The sequence below is a fragment of the Hyperolius riggenbachi genome, chromosome 10 (genome assembly GCF_040937935.1).
Source record: "Hyperolius riggenbachi isolate aHypRig1 chromosome 10, aHypRig1.pri, whole genome shotgun sequence".
Classification (NCBI taxonomy): Eukaryota; Metazoa; Chordata; class Amphibia; order Anura; family Hyperoliidae; genus Hyperolius; species Hyperolius riggenbachi.
The window spans coordinates 220,297,234-220,313,846 of record NC_090655.1 but is presented as its reverse complement, the minus strand read 5'-3'; the positions used below and the strand labels follow the sequence as shown (position 1 = coordinate 220,313,846).

The 16,613-nt window shown below is 47.1% G+C and overlaps 1 protein-coding gene across 1 annotated transcript in view; it reads right to left on the bottom strand.

Annotated features, from left to right (window-relative positions):
• Nucleotides 1-7,630: 7,630 nt before the first annotated feature.
• Nucleotides 7,631-16,613, bottom strand: part of LOC137534533 (uncharacterized) — a 104,363-nt gene continuing 95,380 nt past the window's right edge. The window contains exon 7 of the mRNA XM_068256073.1: nucleotides 7,631-7,683. Coding sequence (XP_068112174.1) covers nucleotides 7,646-7,683 — 38 coding nt within the window. The 3' untranslated portion in view covers nucleotides 7,631-7,645. The remainder of the gene's footprint in view (nucleotides 7,684-16,613) is intronic.

The window sequence follows — 16,613 nt, the reverse complement described above, 5'->3', positions numbered from 1 at the left end:
AGCCACTGAGACATGGAGAGATTGGACAGCCACCTTGAGTCCCTACCAACAGGATGTTCCAGAGGGGAAGCCTGAGGGGGTCATGTTTGTGCCACTGCCTTTCTGCTTACAAATCCTGCAATTCTTTCATTCCCACAAGAATGCTGGTCATCCTGGAGCCACCGGAACTCAGGATCTATTAGCTAGATGTGCCTGGTGGCCTACTTTAGCTACAGATTGTAAGGAATTTGTAAGAGAGTGTGCGGTATGTGCGAGGAGTAAGCCCTCTCATCAGGCCCCCGTTGGCACTTTACAGTCCTTGCCAGTCCCCAATGAACCCTGGACTCATATTTCCATGGATTTTGTGGGTGAACTCCCTCGGTCTGAAGGCAAGTCGGTCATTTGGGTGGTAGTGGACCGTTTCAGTAAGATGGCACACTTTGTCCGTCTGAAAGGACTCCCCTCGGCCCAGGAATTGGCTGATCTCTTCATCCAGCATATCTTCCGGCTGCATGGCATTCCGGAAAATGTAGTGTCAGATCGGGGAGTCCAATTTGTTTCAAAATTTTGGAGGGCCTTTTGCCATCAATTAGACATGGAACTCGCGTTCTCATCAGGCTATCACCGACAGACCAACGGTCAGACCGAGAGAGTCAACCAATCTCTGGAACAATTCCTCAGGTGTTATGTTGCTGATGCGCAAACCGATTGGGTAAAGTTTTTGCCGTTTGCAGAGTTTGCGCACAGCAACCTGAAGAGCTCTTCTTCTGGGTTCTTCCCATTCCAGGTGGTGTCAGGGAGATCACCTAAGTTTGCTCCCTTGCCGGTCGCATCTACTCCTTTTCCAGCTCTGGAGGATTGGCAAAGGGCCCTGAGAGAGATTTGGGGAATGGTTAAGAGGAACCTAGGGAAAGCTTTCCAAACCCAGAAGAAGCAGGCAGATAAACATCGGTCTGTAGAGTGGAGATTCTCTCCAGGAGATTTGGTGTGGGTATCCACTCGTCACTTGGCCTTAAAGCAATTGTCACCCAAGCTGGGTCCTAAGTTTATAGGACCTTTTCCAGTGGCCAAGAAAATCAATAATGTCACGTATGCTACTGATCTCCCAGCCAGTATGAAAGGTGTGAGATCATTCCATGTGTCCCTGTTAAAACCAGCAGTACAGGTGGACTCCTCTCCCCCCCCCTGTGTTGGTGGATGACCAATCAGAGTATGAGATTGAGAAGATTCTGGATTCTCGCCTGGTGCAGAATTCTGTGCAGTATCTGGTCCACTGGAAGGGATATGGCATAGAGGAGAGATCTTGGGTGCCAGATTGTCGCATGCATGCGGAAGAATTAAAGAAAGAGTTCCTTGACTTACATCCTGGGAAGCCTGGTGGAGAGTGTCCGGAGTCCACTCCCCGGGGGTGGGGGTACTGTGATGGATTGCGGAGAAACCGCCGCATGTTCTGACAGTGAGGCGGCGGTGTCCCCGCAGCAACATGCGTCTGGTTTGTCTGGACCTAGTAGTGCACACAGATGGAGAGCTACGCGCGCGCCGCAAGACAGGCTCTTTATGCCAATAGGAGAAGGGTCAGCTGATCGAGGCGGTCAGCTGATCCCAGCTCAGCAGGTGATTGGTTGATGGGAGCTGGGCGGCGCTGTGCTATATATATCTCTTGCTGTTCAGTTGCTGGTTGTCTGGCGTTGCGAATACCTATGTGTTAGCACTCAGACCTTAGTCAGATCCTTCAGTGTGGTGGAACCAGGTGGACCTGGGAATCCACACTTAGCCAGTTTACTGTGTATTATCTGTGTTATTCTCTAGCATAGTTCCAGGGTGTAGAGACCACGGACCTCACACCCCAGACTAGGAATACTGTATATCATCTGTGTTATTCCTTAGACCAGTTCCAGGGTGTAGAGACCACGGACCTCACACCCCAGACTAGGAATACTGTATATCATCTGTGTTATTCCTTAGACCAGTTCCAGGGTGTAGAGACCACGGACCTCACACCCAGACTAGGGAACTTGTGTTATCATTCTGTTTTACATCAGACTAGTTTCAGGGTGTAGAGACCACGGACCTCACACCCAGACTAGGCATTGTTTGATATCTGTTATGACCTATTGCTTTCCTGACTACTCCTCTGATCTCTGATTCGGTACCTTCCATATCTGATATTCCGTTGCCAAACCCTGCTTGCCTTGGATACCGAATCAGCCTTCTGTCTTTGTACTTTGTCTGTCCGTGTGTTGGGGCCTGCCCGACCTTTCTGGCTGTCACCCACCCATAGGGTGCCCAGCCCTCCTGCAGGGGTCCCCTGCTCCGCAGAGGGGGGCACTGCTGCAAAATCAGTCAGGGACTCCCCCTCCAGGAGACCTTGACTGCAGTAGAGTCTTTCTCTACTTATTGGACCACCTGCTACCCCGGTGGTCCAATTCTTACTGTTGCACCAAACACTTACACGCTTCAGGTGTCTAGAGGTTAGTTATACTTGGATTATTGGCGATTCTGCTGTTCCTCAATAATCAGGTATATCTGTATTCTTGGGGATACTGCAGATCACCAAGAATCAGATTCTATCTGGTTGCTGACACCTATCGTTACAGAAGGTTATTCACAATAATATACAATTATAACGATTAAACATATATTATCATTTTTTTAAGAAACGTAATTTTAAGTTTCACTTTCGAAACAGGGAAAATTAACATTTTTTACAGTTGCCGATTTCATACACATTATTTAATGATTTATAAATTTGTAAAACATATGTAAACGAAATACAGCACAATATTTTTATAAACGCTATTAATGCTTATCGTTTACACCCCGCGCCCTTTTTTCCCCGATGCCCTTTTTTGACGTATTCTGATACTATTCTTCTTTTGGTTTCTCCAAGTTGATATTTTCACACTTTGTCAATAACATGCCTTTTAACCCTTCCCCAGCAAGCAAGCAAATACACAAAATCATGTTGATAGTACTTTGTTACTACTTTTGGTACTTTTTCAGTTGTGAAATGATGAAAAAATGTAATGAGAAGATGAAAAACTATCACCACGGAGAAAACTCAGGTGAAAAAGTGAGTTGCATATGAATCAGGATGTCATTTATGCTAAGTACTATCACTCAAGACCACATGCTGTTACCTGTTCTAGAAACAATACTGCTTACTTTGGGATCACATAAAACCATAAACCAGGAACCTGAAGCCAAGTAAAATTATTTAAAATAAACACATGACGTAGCTGCAAATGAATATTACATACTAACCTTGCCGTCGGTTCCTCTCAGAAGCTCACTATTTTCTTCTTACAGTGATCCCCTCCAGTTCGGACAATATTTTGTCAGAACAGAAATATATCAGTTGCTGTCAGTTATATATCAGCAGCTGTCAGTTACAACTGAATGTGCAAGGTAATGTCCATGTGTCCCTATGGTTCAAGTGGGTGATATTACAGTTGAACAGTGTGTTGACCAGGAAGCTGTTATGGGGTAATGGCTATTTTTAAAATGGAGGATGAAAAATTCCATTGATCACAGTGGACACATGGGACGCAGGAGAGGAGAAAGAGATTGAGGAGTAGACTACACAGGAGGTAAGTATGACCTGTGTATGGTTATTTTGACTCTTTATTTTCAGTTCAGGTTCTCTTTAAAGGGAACCTAAGCTGAGAGTGATATGGATGTTTCCTTTTAAGCAACACCAGTTGCCTGGCAGTCCTGCTGGTCTCTTTGGCTGCCGTAGTGGCTAAATCACACACCTGAAACAAGCATGCAGCTAATCCAGTCTGCCTTCAGTCAGAGAACCTGATCTGCATGCTTGTTGAGGGGCTGTGGCTAAAAGTATTAGAGATACAGGATCAGCAGGAGAGTCAGGCAACTGGTATTATTTTAAAAGGAAAAATCCATATCCCTCTCAGTTTAGGTTCCCTTTAATCTCTACTCTAGTTATCTGGCTTGCAGTCACTGCCAAATATCCCCTTTTCTCATTTCTCTTTTCTTCAAACATAATAGGGGAATGATAGCTGAGTGAGTTGTGCTCCCCCTCCTACACTGCGCCCTGAGGCTGGAGCCTCTCTTGCCTCTGCCTCGGCCCGACCCAGCCTGCTGTGCTCTGTCCTGGCTCCCCTGTGCTCCTCTCACTCCTAGCTTGTAAGCTGCAACTGATGAGAGGCAGAAGTAGCAAAGTGCTCCAAGTGCTCATCTCATCTCATGCTTTAAAGGGAACCTAAAGCAAGGCTTCCGTGTTTATTTCCTTTTAAGCAGTACCAGTTGCCTGGCTATCCTGCTGATCTCTTTGGCTGCAATAGTGTTTGAATCACACCTGAAACAAGCATGCAGCCAATCCAGTCAGAGTGCAGTCAAAGCACCTGATCTGCATGCTTGTTGAGGGTCTATGACTAAACTTAGGCAGAGGATCAGCAGAACAGCCAGGCAATATGCATTGTTTAAAAAAAATAAATATGGCAGCCTCTATGCCCCTCTCCCTTTAAGTTCCTTTTAACAGCAGCTGGTAAGCTTTGCTGTTTTCTTTAGCATTTCAGGGAAGGAGAAAACAGGATTGCAGCAGGGGGAGGAGGGGGTTTATTTACCGTTAACATTGTGGTGTTGTTGGAAAGGGAACCCCTGCGATGAGCTAATCTGAGAATGGGATACAAACCTGGCACAGGGAGTCTGAACAAAACTTGTTTTATCACTGAGAAAAGGGAGTACATGACTGATCATATTTCATCCCACTTGCTGCTAGACTGCCCCCTGCAGTTCAGGCTAGGGTCACAGTAGGACGTTGCAGTGCTGCGTTTTTTATGCTAGGTACACACCATACAACTTTCTGTTAGATTTTCTGTCAGATTAACCTGCTAGATTTTTTCCAACATGTTGGAAAAAAATCTATCTGGCAGGTAAATCTAACAGAAAATTGTATGGTGTGTACCCAGTAGCCTTTGATGAATTGATGCTGTGGCGCATTTAGCACGCCGCATGGACTTTTCCTTCCACCTGAGTGTCCCGTCTTCCTGTCTCCAATACAGGGATGAGCAGAAACTACGCCAGTGCGAATATACGTTTCATAGTTGAAGTGTAGTGTGTGAAGTTTCAAAACTACGCTTACGAATTTACGCGAAGCGAAGTACCGATACGCGTAGCTTATGCCCACTATGTGTAGTTAACAAGTGTGTTGCGTAGTGAACTACAAATGCGTTACTCGGGTCTATTTTTCCGCGTGTGATTGTATGCTTACAAATGTACGCATTGGAAAGGGGACTGTCCGCATAGAAGAGTTCCCGGGTTAAGCTTTTAAAAAAAGAGGAATTCATGCGTACATTTTTCTGCACGTGGGCATAAGCATCCGCATACACTACGCTTCACATAATGCGTAATTACGTATTTTAACGCGTAGTATTCGAAATGCATACAAAACGAACTGTAGTTTGGTGAAGCGTATTTGCATAAAACTACCCGTAGTTCCAGCGTAGCGAAGTTGGCTGACTACGAACATCCCTGCTCCAATATGGGTAAAGGAAGGGGCCCGGGTGTAGGATGAGCAAAGAAGACTATCCAGAGACTTTCCCCTACTACAGTGTCATTGCTGGCTGCAGGTATGCAGAAAAGTTCTATTTAGGAGTACTCCTAGAAATATAGAAAGTAATAAGGCTATTTTCCCTTCAGTTTTGCTTTAAAGTAAACCAGAGTCCACAGCATTGAAAGAATCGGTACTTACCCAGGGCTTCCTCCAGCCCCATAAGCACATGTGAGTCCCTCGCCGCCATCCCGCGGTCTGCCGTTCAGCCATGATCAGCCCCTTGCCGCCTTCTGTGCATGCAGAAGACCATGACTAGGGGGACTGAGCCAATTACCGGGGCTGATCGCCTCTGAACGGCAGACCGCGGGAGGACGGCGAGGGAGTCACACGTGGTTATGGGGCTGGAGGAAGCCCCAGATAAGTGTTAATTCTTTAAAACTGTGGTCTCTGGTACACTTTAAGCTGGACCTAAAGTCTTGCACAGGACAGAAGGAAACATAGAGAAATGCACCCTGAATGTATTTAAAGAGTTCATCCTGTCTAATTACCCCTCATTTGTGTCTAATCACAACTTGTAATCTGATCTTTCCCTGGGTCATATGACTGCCATGGCAGAGATGGCAGATAAGCTAATTTGAAAGCACAGACTGCTTAACACTATGGGCTCGATTCACAAAGCGGTGCTAACCCAGTTAGAGACTTTAGGCATGATAACCATTGCACCACTCTGGTGAAAAGCCAGGTTAGGTGTGATAAGTTTAGGCATGATAAGTTTAGGTGTGATAAGTTTAGGCATGCTAAGTTTAGATAAGTTTAGATCGCTTGCAAAGTCCCGCACGCAAAGCAGCGTCATTAAACTTTATACGAAGTGCACCAGACTTTGCTAGCGTAAAACTTTTGATCAGCTGTGCACTGCGGTGCTAACGCAGTTGGCGCTTAAACTTATCATGCCTAAACTTATCACACCTAAACTTATCACACCTAAACTTATCATGCCTAAACTGAGTTTAGGCATGATAAAGGGCTTTTCACCAGGGTGCTAACTGTTAGCACCGCTTTGTGAATCAGGCCCCATGTCTGCTTCCATGAATCAGGAAGTGGAAATGGTGCAGATTCATTTTAGGATTTGCACCATCTGTAACGACAAATTTTTTTTTTGTTTAACCACTTGCCGACCGCCCACTACCTATGGGCGTCGGCAAAGTGGCACCCCCAGGACCGTCTAACGCCCATCGGCGACGGCACTTGGGGGACTGATCAGCCGGGGATCGCGCGCATAGATGCGCGCGCATCCGCTGGCATTAGGCTCCGCCCACCCATGAAGACAACCCGCCGGCCAATTAGCAGCGCCAGCAGGTTGTTAACCCTCTATTTGCCGCTGCAAAGTGTATAATACACTTTGTAATGTATACAAAGTGTATTATACAGGCTGCCTCCTGCCCAGGTGGTCCCAGTGATCGAGGGACCACCAGGGCAAGAGGCAGCCCTTCTAGTATACACCCAAGCACACTGATCCTGCCTCCCCTGCCCCCTGATCGCCCACAGCACCCTCTCAGACCCCCCCCCCCCCCCGATCTCCCCACTCAGACCCCTGTTTGCACCCAATCACCCCCCTAATCACCCATTAATCAGCCCCTGTCACTATCTGTCAACGCTATATTTTAGATCAGGTCCTAAACTGCCCCCTGGGGGCTCCTGATCACCCCCCCACACCTTCAGATCCATCTCAGAACCCGCCCAGACCCCCCCCCCTGTGTACTGTATACATCTATTCTCCCTGTAATCACCCACTGATCACCTGTCAATCACCTGTCAATCATCCCCTGTCACCACCTGTGACTGCCACCCATCAGATCAGACCCTAACCTGCCCCTTGTGGGCACCTGATCACCTGCCCACACCCTCAGATTGCCCGCAGACCCACCCTCAGATCACCAAGTGCATTGTTTTTTTTTTTTTTTTAACACTATTTTTATTTTGATTATAAAAGAAAAAGTTTACAGGTACAGGTACATAGACAATTATGAGGTCTTAGAGCAAAGTAGTACCTCATAGGTAGGATCAACAAATACAAATACAGTAAGCGTGGAAAGTTACAACCTGAGACTGGAAAGGAGCATAGGTGGTAAATTAATGTCCAGATCCATACCATTAATCGAATGCGGAATAGGTGGTGTAAGTTGAGCCTACTGGTGGGAAAAAAGAGAAAGCATAGTACAAAAATTTCTCAAGATCTGAGTACCTGTGGGTTTAAAGGTGAGTTTTAAGCGGAAATCAGCTTAATTTTAAAATCAGAAAACAACAGAAAAATAAAATAAATCATTAGCCCCTATATTTGGTCAGGAGGACTAAAAGGAGAAAAGGAGGTCAGATTGGTTTAGAGATCTATTTTTTATGCATCCACACTGTTATGGGTAGCCAAAGAAATGGGCAGGGGGAGTTTTAAGGTTGACCCTAGTATAAAGGGGTACCCAGTAATATCTAGCCATTAGGGAAGTGGTTCTCCCATGGGCCCCAGATTTTATCAAAGCGTTGTTCAGTGTCCCTAAGGGTAGCGGTTAGCTTTTCCATAAGCTTGATCCATTTAATTTTTACTAAAACTTCTTGGAGTTCTGGGCGGGCAATTTTTTTCCAGTTTTTTTCCGGTGATGATACGAATGATTAAAATTCTTTCGAATTTATGGGTCTGGGGGAGGGACTTGCCTAGGAGCATGTAAGTGGGGTCTAAAGGGATGGAGACTTCTAGGACTTGATAGATTAAGTCTTGAATCTCTGTCCAGAAAGAGGATAGGGCTGGGCAAGACCAGAATATATGGTCTAATGTTCCTTTAAGGCCACAGCCCCTCCAACAGAGGTCGGAGGATCCAGGATAGATTCGAGACAGCCAGGCTGGCGTCAAATACCATCTAAATAACATTTTGTATATGTTCTCTTTAATTTGTACACACATGGAAGAGTCTTTAGCATTTTGCCAAATGGAGTCCCAGTCAGAGATGGATAGGGGCTGGGGTAGGACTGATTCCCACTTAGCCATGTAAGGGTGGTCAGGGGTAGCAGTGGATGATTTTGTGCATAGGAGTACATATATCTGTGTTATCAAACCCTTTTGATGACCTCTTTGAATACAAAGGTCCTCAAAAGTCGTCTGGCGGCCCAGACCAAGTGCATTGTTTACATCTGTTCTCCCCTCTAATCACCCACTGATCACCCATCAATTACCCATCAATCACCACCTGTCACTGGTACCCATCAGATCAGACCCTAATGTGCCCCTTGCGGGCACCCAATTACCCACCCACACCCTCAGATCGCCCTCAGACCCCCCTGATCACCTGGCCAGTGCATTGCTTGCATCTATTCTCCCCTCTTATCACACCCTGATCACCTATCAATCATCCCATCACCAGCTGTCACTGATACCCATCAGATCAGACCCTAATCTGCCCCTTGCAGGCACCCAAACACCCGCCCACACCCTTAGATTGCCCTCAGACCCCACCTGATCACCTCCCCAGTGCATTATTTACATCTGTTCTCCCCTCTAATCACCCACTGATCACCCATCAATCACCCTCTGTCACCACCTGTCACTGCTACCCATCAGATCAGACCCTAATCTGCCCCTTGCGGGCACCCAAATACCTGCCCACACCCTCAGATCCCCTCAGACCCCTTCCGATCACCTCCCCAGTGCATTGATTGCATCTATTCTCCCCTCTAATCACCCACTGAAACACCCATCCATCACCTCCTGTCACCCACTAGCACTCCTATCCATCAGATCAGGCCCTAATCTGCCCCATATGGGCTCCTGATCACTCGGCCAAACCCTCACCCACCCCACTGCAGTGACAGAATTTTTTTTCTGATCACTGCTGGTCTCTACGACTTAATTTTGGCTGAGATCAACCGTTATGCCACACAATACGCAACCGCCAATCCAAGAAGCTACCATGCCCAGCCTTTTCGGTGGAAACCACTCCAAGTTTCCAAACATAACATTTTTGGGGCCTTCTCCTTAACATGGAAAAAGAATGTATCGCAGTGTTATTGGTAGAGATGTAGCGAACGGTTCCAGGCGAACATTGGGGGTTCGCGTTCGCAGAAAACCGGGAACTTTTTTTCAAAGTTCGGTTCGCCCATAGACTTTAATGGCCGCCGACTTTAACGGTTAATAGCAAAGTCCCCTTACATGGTAGAAACACCAAAATTGTTGGGAATGTTAAGTTGAATAGTGGGAACAAGAGGAATTTTTTTTTTTCTAAAAGACCTTCTACTTTTTGAGAAAATCAATTTTAAAGTTTCAAAGTAAAATGAGCCGATTCATAAAAAAAGAACCGATTCATTAAAAAGAACCGGATGATTCAAGAACCGTTCATTTAGCAGAGAATGCGTCCTGAGCAGGACGTGAAGCTGCCGGCTCCGCTGCTGTCTCTTCCCACCTGCCTGCACCTGTCACCCTCACCTAACCTGGCACCCAGCGCACCCATGGGTGCCAGGCTAGGTGAGAGTGACAGGTGAGGAGGTGGGGAGAGACAGCAGGAGCCGGCAGCTATGCGTCCAAAAGGAGGCATTGGGCTTGATTCAGTAAGCAGTGCTAACTGTTAGCACGCTTCTGAAAAGCCTCTTATCACGCCTAAACTCAGTTTAAATACTCGCGCGCAAAGTTTTGCGCGTAAAGTTTTACGCGCGTAAACTTTTACTCGCGTAAAGTTTACACGCGCAATGCCATTAAACCCTGTGCAACGTTTCGTGCGCACTGGACTTTGCGCGCATAAACGATTACGCGCGTAAATCTTTGCGCGTGATCTATTTTAGAAACGGTGCTAACTTACTTAGCACCCTGGTTAACACGCCTAAAGTCTTTAGGCGTGCTAAGTAGGTTAGCACCGTTTACTGAATCGAGCCCATTCTCTGCTATGTGGGAGGCGTCGGAGATCTTCAATCAACTTAATTGAAGATCGCAACATAAGAGGATACAGTTCGTTGGATCGTTTACCGTGGATATTGGCGTGGGAAAACTTTTTTAAAGGTACAGGTAAGTATTTATGGTTAATTTAGAATAATAAAATACTTTTCTCGTGGTTGTGTTTTTATTTCATTCAACCCTTTGTGGAAATGGGTAAAGGGTACTTTGTACTCCTATACTCATTTCTCCTGGGAGGGGGGTGGGCATCTGGGGTCCCCTTCTTAAAGGGGACTCCCAGATGCCACCATGAACCCCCCCCAGGGAGTCATCGCCCCCACCTCCTCCTGGGGCACCGGAGGCGGGGAAGAGCCCCTTGTCCATGGATTGGACAAGGGCTCCGGGGGGGAGAGGAGGGGAAGGCTTGGCCGCCCCTCCCTCCCCGGAGCCCCCCCATACCATGGACCATGCGGGCTGGTATAGCTCAGGGTGCGAAGCCCCAGTCGGCCGGGGCTCCGCATTCTGGCTATCCCAGCCTGCATGGGGGACAAGGGGTTACAGAGGCTCGGGAGGAGGGACCCCAAGTCATTTTTTTTTATTTATTTCCCACACTCAGCACATAAAAATAATAAATTATATATATATATATATATATATATATATATATATATATATATATATATATATATATATACATATACATATACATATACACACACACACATATATTTTTTTTATTTTTTTTTAAAGGACTTACGAGGCCACAAGTATGAAAAAAGTTAAATACCATTTCATAATCCAGAACCATGGAGGACGCCATCTGCACTACGTTCATTCCGCCATGGCACCCGCAGTAATACCGGCCCCGGTCGGGTCCCTACCCCTCCAAACGGGTCGGGTTCTCATTCCCCCCTCAATATGGCTGCCACAGATTGCCGCGGCTGCGCAGTCCGCATAGATGCGATTGCGGCTGCGCAGCTCTAGGTCCTCCTTCCGATGCGTCCGATGTATGCACGCATATTGATGACGCGGCAGGAGGAGGCCCTAGAGCTGCGCAGGTGCAATCGCGTCTGTGCGGACTGCGCAGCCGCGGCAATCTGTGGCGGCCATATTGAGTGGGGAATGAGAACCCGACCTGTTCAGAGGGGTCGGGAGTCGGGACCCGACCGGGGCCGGTATTACTGCGGGAGCCATGGGGGAATGAACGGGAGGGCGCGGATGGCGTCCTCCATGGATCTGGATTATGAAAAGGTATTTAACTTTTTTCACATTTGTGGCCTCGGAAGTCCTTTAAATATTGTTTCCCGCTATCTTTTTAACATATCCTGCAAATTTGGTGTTGCTAGGATGTAAGGGGCCTTTGCTATTAACTGCTAAAGTCGGCGGGTGATGATAACCAACCAGAATTATAGGGGTGCAAAAGTGCTGAATTCTGCCATAGGCTTCCATTAGGCTCCCTATTTCACTTTCCAAAATCTCACACCTTTTCAAAGGGCAATTGCTCAGCAGGGGCAAATTTTCTAGCATTGTAGGAACTGTTAGAGGGATCATAACTGGTGAGTTTCGGGCCCCTAGGCCGAAGAGGTCATAGCCTAGGGTCACAAAAACCTGTTTATTTGGGCAATTTTAATGGTAGTGATTCTGACGTACATAAATCGCAGCCATGGCTGTTAGCAACGTCTGAATTTGTCTTCTACCTGCATGAGACATTTCGTGAAATTCAGACGTTGCTAACGGCCATTGCTGCGATTTATGTACGCCAGGATCTCCTCCATTGAAATTGCCCAAATAAACAGGTTTTTGTGACCCTAGGATATGACCTCTTCAGCTTAGGGGCCCGAAACTCACCAGTTATGATCCCCCTAACAGTTCCTACAATGCTAGAAAATTTGCCACTGCTGAGCAATTGCCCTATGAAAAGAGTTGAGATTTTGGAAAGTGAAATAGGGAGCCTAATGGAAGCCTATGGAAGAATTTAGCACTTTTGTACCCCTATAATTCTGGTTGGTTATCATCATCACCCGCCGACTTTAGCAGTTAATAGCAAAGGCCCCTTACATCCTAGCAACACCAAATTTGCAGGATATGTTAAAAAGATAGCGGGAAACAATATTTAAAGGACTTCCGAGGCCACAAATGTGAAAAAAGTTAAATACCTTTTCATAATCCAGATCCATGGAGGACGCCATCCGCCCCCTTCTGTTCATTCCCCCATGGCTCCCGCAGTAATACCGGCCCCGGTCGGGTCCCAACCCCTCCGAACAGGTCGGGTTCTCATTCCCTACTCAATATGGCCGCCACAGATTGCCGTGGCTGCGCAGTCCGCACAGACGCGATTGCACCTGCGCAGCTCTAGGGCCTCCTCCTGCCGCGTCATCAATATGCGTGCATACATCGGACGCATTGGGAGGAGGACCTAGAGCTGCGCAGCCGCAATCGCATCTATGCGGACTGCGCAGCCGCGGCAATCTGTGGCGGCCATATTGAGGGGGGAATGAGTACCCGACCCGTTTGGAGGGGTCGGGACCCGACCAGTGCCGGTATTACTGCGGGTGCCATGGCGGAATGAACGGGGGGGGCGCAGATGGCGTCCTCCATGGATCTGGATTATGAAATGGTATTTAACTTTTTTCATACTTGTGGCCTCGTAAAGTCCTTTAAAAAAAAAAAAAAAAATTATATATATATTTTTATATTTATTATGTGCTGAGTGTGGGAAATAAATGAAGAAAAAAAATGACGTGGGGTCCCTCCTCCCGAGCCTCTGTAACCCTTGTCCCCCATGCAGGCTGGGATAGCCAGAATGCGGAGCCCCGGCCGACTGGGGCTTCGCAACCTGAGCTATACCAGCCCGCATGGTCCATGGTATGGGGGGCTCCGGGGGGGAGGGGCAGCCAAGCCTTCCCCTTCCCCCCCAGAGCCCTTGTCCAATCCATGGACAAGTGGCTCTTCCCCACCTCCGGTGCCCCAGAAGGAGGTGGGGCGACGACTCCCTGGTGGGGGAGGTTCATGGTGGCATCTGGGAGTCCCCTTTAAGAAGGGGACCCCAGATGCCCACCCCCTCCCAGGAGAAATGAGTATAGAGGTACAAAGTACCCCTTACCCAATTCCACAAAGGGTTAAAGGAAATAAAAACACAACCACGAAAAAAAGTCCTTTAATTTTCTTAATTAACCAGAAATACTTACCTGTACCTTTAAAAAATTTTCCCACGGCAATATTCTCGGTAAATGATCCAACGAACTGTAGACTCTTATGTTGCGATCTTCTATTAAGTTGATTGAAGATCTCGGAAGCCCCCCACCCACATAGAGAAGGCGTCTAAAAGTCCTTTTGGATGCATAGCTGCTAGTTCCCGCTGTCTCTCCTCACCTGCCTGCCTGCACTTATCAACCCCCACCTAGGCTGGCACCCAGTACACCCATGGGTGCACTGGGTGCCAGCCTAGGTGGGGGTTGACAGGTGCAGGCAGGTGGGGAGAGACAGCAGCGGGAGCCAGCAGCTTCACGTCCTTCCGAGGACATATTCTCTGCTATACTAACGGCTCCTGAATGAGCCAGATCTTTTTAATGAATCGTTTTTTTTTTTATGAATCGACTTTTTTTTTACTTTAAAATTGATTTTCTCAAAAACTATAAGGTCTTTTTGAAAAAATGTTTCCTCTTATTCCCACTGTTCTTAACATTTTCTGCAAGTTTGGTGTTTCTAGCTTTTAAAGTGGCTTTGCTATTAAAGGGACACTTAAGTAAAAAAAAAAAAAAATGAGTTTTACTCACCTAGGGCTTCCAATAGCCCCCTGCAGCTGTCCGGTGCCCTTGCCGCCTCCCTCCAATCCTCCTGGCCTCGCCGGCAGCCACTTCCTGTTTCGGTGACTGGAGCTGAGAGGCTGGGGATGCGAGTGATTCTTCGCGTTCCTGGCCACAATAGCACCATCTATGCTGCTCTAGCATATATCATATACCATATAGCAGCATAGAGGGTGCTAATGTGTCTGGGAACGCGAATAATCACTCGCGTCCCCAGCCTGTCAGCTCCTGTCACCGAAACAGGAAGTGGCTGCCGGCGAGGCCAGGAGGATCTGAGGGAGACGGCGAAGGCACCGGACAGCTTCAGGGGGCTATTGGAAGCCCTAGGTGAGTAAAACTCTTTTTTTGTTTGACTTAAGTGTCCCTTTAACTGCTAAAGTCGGCGGGCGCTTAATTTTCCTACGGTCAGAAGGAGTTACTTTAAAATTGATTTTCTCAAAAACTATAAGGTATTTTTGAAAAAAAAAATTCCCCTCTTGTAGTCACTGAAAGATCTCAGGTGTTAAACACCTTGAAACATATTTTCCATCACTTTTGTGGCCAGCATAATTTTTTCTATTTTTCAAAGTTCGCCTCCCCATTGAAGTCTATTGCGGTTCGCGAACTTTTCCGCGAACCGAACCTTCCGCGGAAGTTTGCGAACCGAAAATCGGCGGTTCGCGACATCTCTAGTTATTGGTCTACTCACCCAATACATCACATGCCCATGTTCTCTGCTGCCATGTCCAGGTCACGATTTGAGAACATCCTGCGCTTCCTGCACTGCCGTGCCAATACAACCTGTCATCTAATGGCCCATACTCACGAGGGACAATTGTCGCCGCAACACGCGGGGCGCGTGTGGCGGCGACAGGTCGCCCGTGAGTATGGGCCGCACGCACACCGAACTGTCGCCCGCAACGAGCGCGCACCCCGAACTGTCGCCCGTCGCTGAAGTCGCCAGGCGATTGAAATGTTCAATCGCCTGGCGACAGTCGCCGCCGCAACTCCGCCGCAGCTGTCGCTAGTCCGCGTGGGTACGCGGACTAGCAACAGCAACCTCCATTGAGGTAAGCAGAGCTTCCGGCGAGCTTCCGGCGGGGGGGGGGGGAGGAGGAACGTCGGCGGCGAGACGGAAGCTGCTCACGTGTGCTGGCGACAGGCCACTTTTATCGCCCGTGAGTATGGGCCATAAGAGGCCATCCTGCTTATGACCGGTTCCACAAAATTCGGCCCCTCATAGACCACCTGTCATCAAAATTTGCAGATGCTTATACCCCTGAACAGTCATTTTGAGGCATTTGGTTTCCAGACTACTCCTCACGGTTTTGGGCCCCTAAAATGCCAGGGCAGTATAAGAACCCCACAAGTGACCCCATTTTAGAAAGAAGACACCCCAAGGTATTCGTATTTAGGTGTATGATGAGTTCATAGGAGATTTTATTTTTTGTCACAAGTTAGTGGAAAATTACACTTTGTGAAAAAAAAAAACAATAAAAAAACAATTTCCGCTAACTTGGTGACAAAAAATAAAATCTTCTATGAGCTCATACTCCTAATGGAATATCTTGGGGTGTCCTTTCTAAAATGGGGTCACTTGTGGGGTTTCTAACCTGCCCTGGCATTTTAGGGGCCCTAAACCGTGAGGAGTAGTCTGTAAACCAAATGCCTCAAAATGACCTGTGAAATCCTAAAGGTACTCATAGGACTTTGGGCCCCTTAGCGCACCTAGGCTGCAAAAAGGTGTCACACATGTCGTATCGCCGTACTCAGGATAAGTAGTATAATGTGTTTTGGGGTGTATTTTTACACATACCCATGCTGCGTGGGAGAAATATCTCTGTAAATGAGATTTTGTTTATTTTTTTTACACACAATTGTCCATTTACAGAGATATTTCTCCCACCCAGCATGGGTATGTGTAAAAATACACCCCAAAACACATTATACTACTTCTCCTGAGTACGGCGATACCACATTTGTGACACTTTTTTGCAGCCTAGGTGCGCTAAGGGGCCCAAAGTCCTATGAGCACCTTTAGGCTTTACAGGGCTGCTTACAATTTAGCACCCCCCAAAATGCCAGGACAGTAAACACCCCACAAATGACCCCATTTTGGAAAGTAGATACCCCAAAGTATTCAGAGAGGGGCATGGTGAGTCCGTGGCAGATTTAATTTTTTTTTTTTGTCACGTTAGCAGTAATGGAAACTTTTTTTTATTTATTTTTTTTGCCACAAAGTGTCATTTTCTGCTAACTTGTGACAAAAAATAAAATCTTCTATGAACTCACCATGCCTCTTAGTGAATACTTTGGGATGTCTTCTTTTCAAAATGGGGTCATTTGGGGGGTATTTATACTATCCTGGAATTCTAGCACCTCATGAAACATGACAGGTGCTCAGAAAAGTCAGATTCTTCAAACTGGG